This window comes from Sardina pilchardus, chromosome 7 (genome assembly GCF_963854185.1).
Source record: "Sardina pilchardus chromosome 7, fSarPil1.1, whole genome shotgun sequence".
Taxonomy (NCBI): domain Eukaryota; kingdom Metazoa; phylum Chordata; class Actinopteri; order Clupeiformes; family Clupeidae; genus Sardina; species Sardina pilchardus.
The window spans coordinates 10,351,491-10,361,609 of NC_085000.1; the positions used below are offsets into that span (position 1 = coordinate 10,351,491).

At 46.1% G+C, this 10,119-nt stretch overlaps 1 protein-coding gene across 2 annotated transcripts in view; it reads right to left on the bottom strand.

Moving 5' to 3' along the window:
* Positions 1–457: 457 nt before the first annotated feature.
* slc9a8 (solute carrier family 9 member 8) overlaps positions 458–10,119 on the bottom strand; it is a 36,830-nt gene continuing 27,168 nt past the window's right edge. For both annotated transcript variants that reach the window (XM_062540704.1, XM_062540703.1), the window contains exons 12-16: positions 9,744–9,826; positions 7,696–7,807; positions 4,093–4,313; positions 2,416–2,562; positions 458–1,301 (exon numbers count right to left, since the gene is read on the bottom strand). In XM_062540704.1, coding sequence (XP_062396688.1) covers positions 1,188–1,301; positions 2,416–2,562; positions 4,093–4,313; positions 7,696–7,807; positions 9,744–9,826 — 677 coding nt within the window. In that variant the 3' untranslated portion in view covers positions 458–1,187. The remainder of the gene's footprint in view (positions 1,302–2,415; positions 2,563–4,092; positions 4,314–7,695; positions 7,808–9,743; positions 9,827–10,119) is intronic.

Sequence of the window (10,119 nt, forward strand, 5' to 3'; positions counted from 1 at the left end):
CACACACACACACACACACTCCAATTAAAATTCATTTCACATATTTCAGCACCAGTCTCTGGGCAGGAGTGTGTGTGTGTATATGTGTGTGTGTGTGTGTGTGTGTGTGTGTGTGTATGTGTGTGTTAGTTGTTTTCTTTGACAGACTCTATTAGGCGGTGCTTCAGATCCTCAGCTGTCACAAGTAAATCAAACAAAACATGAATAAAATAATCAGTAGGAGCAACTCTGTGACAGTGGCGTGCGTGAGATGCGTCTTGCAACAGCCCCGGGGCTATAATTACAAGATAAAATCCCATCCATCAGCACGGAGTCCAGAAACACACACTCACAGCTCGCTAAAGCAATCTCACGCAGGGGATTGAACAAACACACACACACACACACACACCCGGGGTGGCATTCAGAAGCTTCTTGTGATGTTTGCGGAAGATTAAATGTGAAATTCAGAGGTAAATAGAGTGAGGGTGTGAGTTTTATTACAACTACTGATTGCACATTATAAAAGCATTTCCTCGACATACAAACATTCATAATGAAACTGTGTTCTGCTTTCCCAACATTATCTTCCATCAATTCGTTCATGTAAACAAATACAAAATGAATCATCAAAATTAAAGCATGTGAAAGATTTGTGTAAGACATATTAGCATTATCCCTCTCCCAATAAATACAAAAAAACAAGTGTTACAAGCATTTCACATTTACGATCAAAAGTCTAAAGCAAAACATTCACTAGTGCTGCCTTCCCTCCATAAATCTGACACACAAAGTGAAAAAAGAAAAAAAAAGTTCCAACACAGAAAAATGTGCACAAGAACAGTTTCATTACACCTGTCCTTTTTTTCTGAAAAATAAAACGTTAATTCTTCAATGGAGTTCCCGTTACAATCCCTGTCATTATTCACCTTTTTCATCCAACACTTCCACAGTGTCAGTAAGTCCACCCCCGTATCCCATAACAGCTGCGTTGTCCCACAGCGTTCCTGACACTGCAGCCCCATTTGGCTCAATGGTATGCTCCAGAGGAGGGGTGCGCTGTGTGGGTCAAGTGGTTGGGATCCACCAAGTGCTCATGTGCAGGTTAGTAGAGGCCACGCCTCTGCGCTGGTACCACTGACTGCCGTTGGGGTCAAGTGCACAACCTTGACCCTTGACCCTGCCTTGACCTTTGACCTTCGTGGAGCTCAGAGGAGCTCGGCCTCGTCGTCGTCGTCCTCGGAGCCGGAGGGGCCCTGTCGCACCTCCTCATACCACTTGTTGGTCAGGCTCTTCATCTGGATGCGGCCGTGAAGCAGGTCCTGGATCAGACGGATCACATATCACAGAGATGCCGCATCATGATCCATAAGGTAAAAGCATTAAATAGACATCATCAACATCATCATCATCATCATCATTCTGTGTCTGCACGGTAGCCAATCGGGCACTTCAATGCAAGAGGCAAGTCCCATATTGACTGCTAAGCTCATCACTATTCTTGTTCTTGTGCTGGTCTGCTAACAATTCACAATGTTAAACCAGAGGAGAGCAAGAGGACTCCATAGCACACGATCAATACAGCCAATACTGGCCAACATCCCAGTGTCTGCCTCAGACTATCAAGCGGCTCATATTGGAATCAACTGACTTCAGGACAAAGATTGGCTCCTTGGGACACTAAAATGGAATTGATGTTCTTGACGTACAACAGTTCAGTGGTCAAATCAGGGAGAGTGAGCATACAACTCAAAGACTTCATCCAGCCAAAAGCACACAGAAAGACTTGCAAGTGAATACTCAAAGACTTAGATATTGACCTCAGTCTGGACCTTAGTCATTCTCAGGCATATGTACATTAGCAAGTCAGACTCATTAGCAAGTCTATAGGTCGCCATCAGTGGACTACAGCACTGGAGAATGGGCCAAACCTCTGGGCACTAGGACCCAGGAGCTCATAATTAGTTTACAGTTCTGGGCTTCTGTCCCAGATCAATGAGAGTAATGAATGAGGAGGTGTCTGAGGTCGAGGACTGGGGATTTGCTGACCATACTGCATACTGCCTCAGGGAAGTTCCTTTCCCTTCTACACAGGAAGCTGTTTTGTGCAATGTGGGATGAAAACCCAACAAAAAATAGTTTGAGGCGCATTCAATAAGGGGTAATGTATTGTCCGTTGGTAATTACTCGGAAAAAAAGTCCCAACAGAGCGACCAGAAGCCTGTCACGCAACTAATCATAATGGCCGCGTTCCCAGATTCGCTAAGAAGCTCTTACAGTAAGTGCTAAGATATTCTTAGGAGCGTTCTTAGAACGTTCTTAGAGCGCTCCTAAAAAGTTCTTAGCACTTAAGAGCTTCTTAACGAATCTGGGAAACCCAGCCAATATCATTTAATTTGCTATGCAGAGATGGGGCGTGGGAGAGCCTGCACTGACCTCCTGGGTGAGCCTGCGGGTGAAGAAGGGGTTAAGGTACTTGGCATCGAGCCACATGAAGCCTTTCAGGTCCTGCCTCTGGACGATATGAGCCTCGTACTCCTCCTCCGTCAACTCCGACAGGTGCTCCGACTCAATGGTGTTACCCTGACAGCCAGAGAAAGAGAGAGAGAGAGAGAGAGAGAGAGAGAGAGAGAGAAACAGAGAAAGAGAGGGGGGGGGGGGGGGTCATTTGTAGATAAGAAGTAGAGAAGCTCACTTTTTCCAGAAGTTGACAAAACTTTTCTTGCGTTAACAAAACTGCTGTGTTGCTGCTCTGACATGGTGGGAGGGCAAGAGAGATGAAAAGTTATTGGTGCAATGTACTGTAGGTCAGCACTAGAAAGTGGCAACATACTGTAATCCAACAGTTAAAACTCAACAGAGTTACCCCTCATATGAGGACAGGAGAGAGAGAGAGAGAGAGAAAAAAATAGATATACAGTAGGCAAACACAGGGGGAAAAAACGCAGACATTCACTCAAACACAGCCACAATGGTGAAGAAAATAAAACAGGTACTATTAAGGCAACAGCCATAACATAACTGCAACAATAACAACAACAACAACAAGACAAAATAAAAACAGGCCGTTCATCCCCAGTCAGCACGTTGTCCCTTTTGAACAGCGGCCGCTTTGAAGTGTTACATCACGGCGAGCCTTTCATCCTCCATGGGGCCATGCCCCAATCAGTAAACATCCTTCAACTGACCCCCAGTGGACCAGAAATCTATCTCTCTGCGGACACACCGTGGGGCTGGACACACACACACACACACACACACACGCACACACACACAGACACACAGCCACAGCCAGGAAAGGGGAGTCTTCTGGCAGGACATAAAAAGAGGGGTGAGGGACATCGAGTGTCTTCCGCCCTCTGGACACATGTCTGTCCTGACGCAACGGCGTGAAATAAGCAAAGGAGAACAGAGAGGAGAGAGAGAGAGAGAGAGAGAGAGAGAGAGAGAGAGAGAGACGGGGCGCAAATAGCCCTCTCTCTCTCTCTCTCTCAGAAGAGCTCTAATGAGGAAAGAGCAGAGAGGGCTCGCTGGGGCCAATAAGGCCGCACTTCCGTACGCATCGGACCAGACAACAAAGCACTCACGAGTTCCACTCAGCATCAGAGTTAAGACAGAGACAGAGACAGAGGGTGTGTGTGTGTGTGTGTGTGTTTGTGTGTGGGTGGGAGGGGTGGGGGTCTCAAGGTCCTTGGTGCAAATGTGGCACTGTTGGCCACAGACTACATCAATCATGGCGGCAGTCATTGCGTCTGATGAGCGGACCAGAGGCCAATCAGAGAGCGTGCGGGACACTGAGGATAGACTGGGGCAGTTTGAATGAGTGTGTGAGATTCAGAGATGATGAGAGACTGTCTGCGCATGATTCTGTGTGTGTGTGTGTGTGTGTGTCTCTGTGTATGTCTGTCTGTGTGTGTGCGGTCTGATCAGACAGAGCGCGTCACGCAGCTTTAAAGATTATGTGGTCCTTGGGAATCTTGTCAGAACATTTCATGGTCCACAGGGGACCACAGTCTCTCTCTCTCTTTCTCTCTCTCTCTCTCTCTCACACACACACACACACACACACACACACACACACACACACACACACACACACACACGGGCGCTCACCATCTTCTGGGTCTTGCTGAGGTTGATGTCCTTCTTGTTCCTGCGTCGCGACTGGCTCTCCTCGATGTCCATGATGCGGATGAGGGGCATGGTGCCGCCGCCCATCAGCAGGATGGTGAAGAGCACGATGACGATGGTGGTGGTGCCGATCAGCTGCCTCTTCTCAATGGGCTCCAGGCCCAAGTGCAGGCTCAGGGCGTAGGGGATGGCCCCGCGCAGGCCTGCAAGAGAGCGGGAGGGGACAGAGGACCAGGACACAAGAGCCACAAGTCAGGAGGAGCATGGGGATAGCATAAGGCAAAAGAGCAGACAGATGCCCACATAAGGGAGGCAGATCCAGGAAAGGAGGAACATGAGGCCGGGAGGAGAGAGAGGCAGCAGGCAGGGGGTTATGGACCAGAGCAGGTGGAGGCTGAGGGTGGAGGCTGAGGGTGGAGGGGATGGCCCTGCGCAGGTGTGCAAGGAAGGAGATGTGAGGAGCAAAGTTCAGAAGTAATGACAGAAGAACCAGTGTGAAAAACAAGAAAGTGAAGGTGTATGTGTGAGTGAGAGACAGACAGAGAGAGAGAGAGAGAGAGAGAGAGAGAGAGAGAGAGAGAACCAAAAGGGCAATTTGCATAAGGAAGTTGGGATTACATTTAGAAGAAGCATAAAAAAGTGTAAGTAGAGGCCATCGACCCCAGCCAGTGGGGAGGGGTGTGTGTGTGGGGGCGGAATCAGTTCAAATGGAGAGAGAGAGGTAAAAGTCTTGGACACGACGAGCAGGGAACATGGGGAATCAATAGCTGGGCTGAGTAAGACCCCAGGCAAGATAACAAGGGCTAAATGGACCTCTGGACGTCCTGCAACAATGTGCACTAATGATGATGGCAGTCGTTAAGAAGCTCATTACTACTCTGATTTACTGAAGGTGTGTGGGGGCAAAACTGTCTGGGCGTGATAAAAAAAAAAGGGAGTCAGAAGGCAGTCCTCTAACTGACTGAACCAAGACTTGTCAGTCTTGAAAGAAGCAAAATGACACAATGATGTTTGAGCAACTGGATTCCATAGGTGCACTGAGAACCAGGGCTCTAGCCTGGCTATCACCAGACAAAGCTCAATCTTTTGGGGAGTCTGGGGAGTCTGCGCCGCTGAATTTCTACTATGCAAGAGGCATGATCAATGGGCATAGTTCAAATGACTCTGTACGCTTGGATAGTCCAAGTTCAATCAATCAGACCAACGATCTGGGCGCGCCAAATGGATAGGCCAGTTTGTGATTAGTCTCCACAGATTTGCAACAGAAGCAGGAGAGATAAATGTGCAGGTTTCCAGCCTGAGCAGCAGGGCAAAATCCAATCCGGCAGATCGGGCTGGGTTTACCCAGTCTCTTCAGGGCTCCCTAGAGTGCAACCAAAATGTTTAAGGGTCGCACTTTTCTTGGGTCGCACAATGGTGCACCTGACGTCAGAAGGGTGAGCGCCTAGACTTGTTCTCCTTTGACTAGTGTTGCATGGTGCACCAATACAACAAAAGTATCTTGTAAGTAATACCCTGAAATTAGATACAGGACAATACCTAATTTTATCAGTATAGATACTTTTAAGAGTGATAGTTGTTTTGCGAGACATGGCTGCTAGTTTAAGTGATGCTGTGGCCGCACGTAACAAATAATAGTAGTCTAATGCTTAGTTGATTTGCTGACGTGCACCCCTCAAGTTTGTGTTGGTAATGAACCTAGGCTATGGTATTTAGTTCATTTAGGCCTACTGTTGGGTTTAATGTTTTTTAAAAAAAAGCTATGCACCATATTGCCAAAGTTTTACATCTGAGGAGAGTTCCTTCTAGGTAACACAGATGAGGGAAGGTGCCTGCTTCATAAGCCCAATGAAATGCTCATGAAGGCTGCTCTGTTGATCTGCATCTGGCGATGCTGCTTGTTTGTTTGCGTGTGAAGGCTGCTTTGGTGATTCTGTTTGTGTTGCTTTGGTTCTCTGGCTGGGCATTCAGGCTACTGGCAGGTCATGTAGTACGGTGCAGTAGGACCATTTCAAATCCTGGGTACAACATGCAGCGCTTGTGCGACAGCCACCGGCCAACCGTGCAATGTTGTGTATTCAGCATCATGTGCAATGTTAAATAGGCTTGGTTGTTGATCACCGACTGGGGGCGATCCCCTACCGACAGCACAAACAACCAATTCAATTGCATCCATCTACTATGCTTCCCAGGGTGCAAATCATTCTCCAGCCTGTAGTCTGGATTTTTTTTTTACCTCAACGCTGCCCCCCTCTGTATGTACATGGTAACAACAAAGCACTCAGAGAATCAAACAAATAACTAAAGCAGCAACCAACCGCAACTAATGCCTGTTAGAACAGCATCACAATCAGTACAGTATAATAATCTATGTGAACAAAGTGTTACAACTTCAACCTCGAGGTTGGGCTTCACCCTGGTAATGATTAGCTTTTAAAGTGACTTTTTCTCGGCTGAAGAGCTTTATTTGCCGTCGATGTCCCACAAACAGCGATTTGTAGTTTACTGTACATCAAGAACATGGAGGGTGACTGAAGCGTGGCGGAATTCTCTTTCATGCTTCAAAAGGCGCACACATGAAAGGGAGGCTCACGGCGATGAGAGCGTCAACCATCACTGCGAATTAAAGGACGCTCGCCAAAAGACGTTCGTTTAATAATTTACCCTCAGCCACGGAGAGAGAGCAGAGTGGCGATGCCTTTACCTCAGCATCCCTCACTGACCGGTGGCTAGAGATGAGACCCTAACCATCACACAGTGACTTGGGGGCGGGCACAGGCTGTGTCTCATGCAGGGGAAATGAACGGCTTTCTGAACTCAAAACTGAAACAAGAAATAATAAGGCTCCAGGTCATCACAACTACCGGGCTGGAGGGGTGAAATGGAAATGAAAAAGCACTTTGATATTGTGAAACGCTGACGTGGGAAACATTAAATAACGGCGCAGGCATCTAATGAATTTGGAGTACAGGGATGTTAAGGTTAAGGTCGGTATCATTGTCTTCATTAACACTGAACTTCTTACAACCACTTCAATGGCAGCATGGTGTCTTGCAACGATGGCCTTTTTAAAAAGCCCATGACTAGGAGAAGCCTGACGTTTCCACAGGCAGTCTAGTCCCAGGCTGCTGTGCACATGACGAGACATACTCCACCAGAAAAAAAAAAAGAAACAGCGACAAGACAAGACGCTCCTGGATCACTTGCTAGCTAGCAGACAGACGCAGGAGGAGAGAACAAACAAGTCTCCTCAGCTGGGGCAGTTCTTTAAGGTCATTTCTCATCCCCGTGGGGGCCTCTGGGCAGGGATGTCCTGCGTCGTGAAGACACCCCCTTGTCTGGCAGGGCTATTCTGAGCATGGTTCATGTCTTTATGGATGGCAGACAGAGATGGCGTGATGCACAGACGAGGCCGCTTTAAAGGGAGAGGACAGTCGGGAGAGACTGAGGATGTGGTCAGTATGGCCTCAGGCCATGGGGAGATTGAAGTGTGACTTGGGGCAACCAGAAACTGTGCTTAAAATAACTTGTGAGACACACAAAGAGAGAAGAGTGTGGGGGGGGGGGGTCACACACTGGACTTACCGCTGAACCACATGATGAACATCATTTTAGGCGTGATCTTGTGGTCCCGGAAGAAGTTGAGCAGGAAGGACAGAGGAAAGATGTTTACTGCTCGGCCCAACAGAACCAACACCTGCAAAACACAACAGCATCCGCTCACTTTAGATGAATGATACATTAGGAAAATGGTACACAACAGCATACAACAAGTCCATATTATGACATTCTATACTCATAGTTCATAAATCAAATTGCATGTCTGGACACTTGGGTTAGGCCTCAATGGGTTTAAGAAAGAACATGATTTGGGAAGTTAAAACTATTAAGAACTACTGAATGAACAATACTGCATGTACAATGGGAAACATAAGTACATATTCTGCACAGCAATGTGTCTGACGGGTCTGTGAGTTGCTGCAACAACCATCAAGGGTCTTGTTACAGCTGAATGCTATGGGTGATAGGAGGGAACAGGACCATCATTTCCTGTCCATTAGCCAAGCTTTATACGCGGATTTAGCAACATTTCCTCAACTATGAGGTTAATACAGTACATGCACTTCTATTTCTTCATTGTTCTTTCTGATTGAAGCATGCAGTTCATACACAATGTGGCTAGGACACAGAAAATGGCTGCTGGTGGTTTCAAAACACGGCTACTGTGCGTGGGACACACTTTTCTTTAGAATATTTGGTTAGAATATTTAGTTATTAACCCTTATGTTGTCCTCAAATCTTACCGACGTTCGTTATCCTTGGGGTCAATTTGACCCCAGCTAAATAAATTCTCAAAAAATTATTAAAATATTTTTTTTTACCCAGTTTTTTTTGTGGTAGATAGTAGGTACTTAACAAAACAAAAAGCTGACTTTTTGGACTTTTTCAGACCTGCCAACATAATTAATATGTAATATGTACCTTTATATGTAATAATGATAATAACTACATGTTCTCATACTATTACAATAATAATATCCATATTGTGTCAAATATTAATTTACCTCATGTTTCATAAAAATGGGGTCAAATTGACCCCAAGAACACCAACGTAACAATTTGTTTTACAGGACATTGGAAACATATTTTTGTGCAAATTTCATGTTTACTCTGTTGTACCCTTCAAATGAGGAAAAGTCATGAACTTGAAGCAAAACAAAAAAAGTTAACCATATAGTTTATGATTGCTTGGGGTCAAATTGACCCCAAGGACTTTCTCAACGGGCCTGAAAATTACAACCCGACCCGACACATGTGGCTTTCAAAGCCCGAGCCCGATGTAACCCGACACATAAATTTGAATTATCTACCCGAACCCAGCCGGCGGCCCGACGCCGGCGGTCGAGTTTTCCTATATTATCTATGGAGATGGACGGTCGTTAAGGGCACAATTATGTGGCCTACCTAACCCACGTAAAACCTAGTGAAACGATATTTTCCAAAATAGAAACATGTTATAAATGGGAAAACGTACTGTTCTTGCTATAAAAAAGGCAGAATCATCCACAGAGCATGATATTTCAATAACCGCTTCATAGGCTACACGCTTCATGAGTTGTTAGCTATTCACGAAGACGTATAGCCCAGCAACAATAGGCTACTGCCATTTTATTTTGTTCAAGGAGACAGCTCCTTAGAACTTGCACAGGAACTCATAAATGTTGGTGCAACACATGACAGGGCTGCCGCAAGCTCTGTCCTTCCATCTCCCAACACAGTAGCATCACGTCTGCCCCCGCTCCATGATTGCATGCACCTTGCATGCAGCAGCCAGACTTCCTTTACGATAGATAGATAGATTGATCCCCATAGAGAAATTCATGATGATTCGCGGTAAACAGCAGCGATGATTAATAAATGTTTTTTTTTTTTTTTTTTTTTTCCACTGAGTGGAAAATATTTAGCCCGAGGACCGACCCGACCCGAGTCATCTGCTTATTATTTTCGACCCGAACCCGGCCCGAACCCGCGGGTCCCGTCGGGTTTGTCGGGCCGACCCGGCCCGTTGAGAACTCTACCAAGGACAACATGAGGGTTAAACAAGCCCCTAGCTGTGGAGGAGCAACACCTACGATGCACCAGATGACGAAGGACAGCTCAAACTTGTGAGGGAAGCTGAATATGGACAGGCCCAGGAAGGCAAACACACACGTTTCTGCAAAGACAAACAGGACGAGGGTCAGACTCTGAACCGGTTAACAAGAGGGAACAGCTTTTTATATGCATTTCTGAGAGAATTTTAAAATAAACAAGAAGCGGGGCGACAGCAATAAAAAATTGTTTTAAAAAAGAGTGACCATGAAACAGAGGGAAGACAAAGTTGAAAGAACGGACATAAACAATGGAAATTCCAGACACATTGGGGAAACTGAAGAAAGACAGTAAAAACCAGGGTGGTAGTGAAATACAGAACAATAGAGGAACAAATCTGTGTTTGAGTATGTGTGC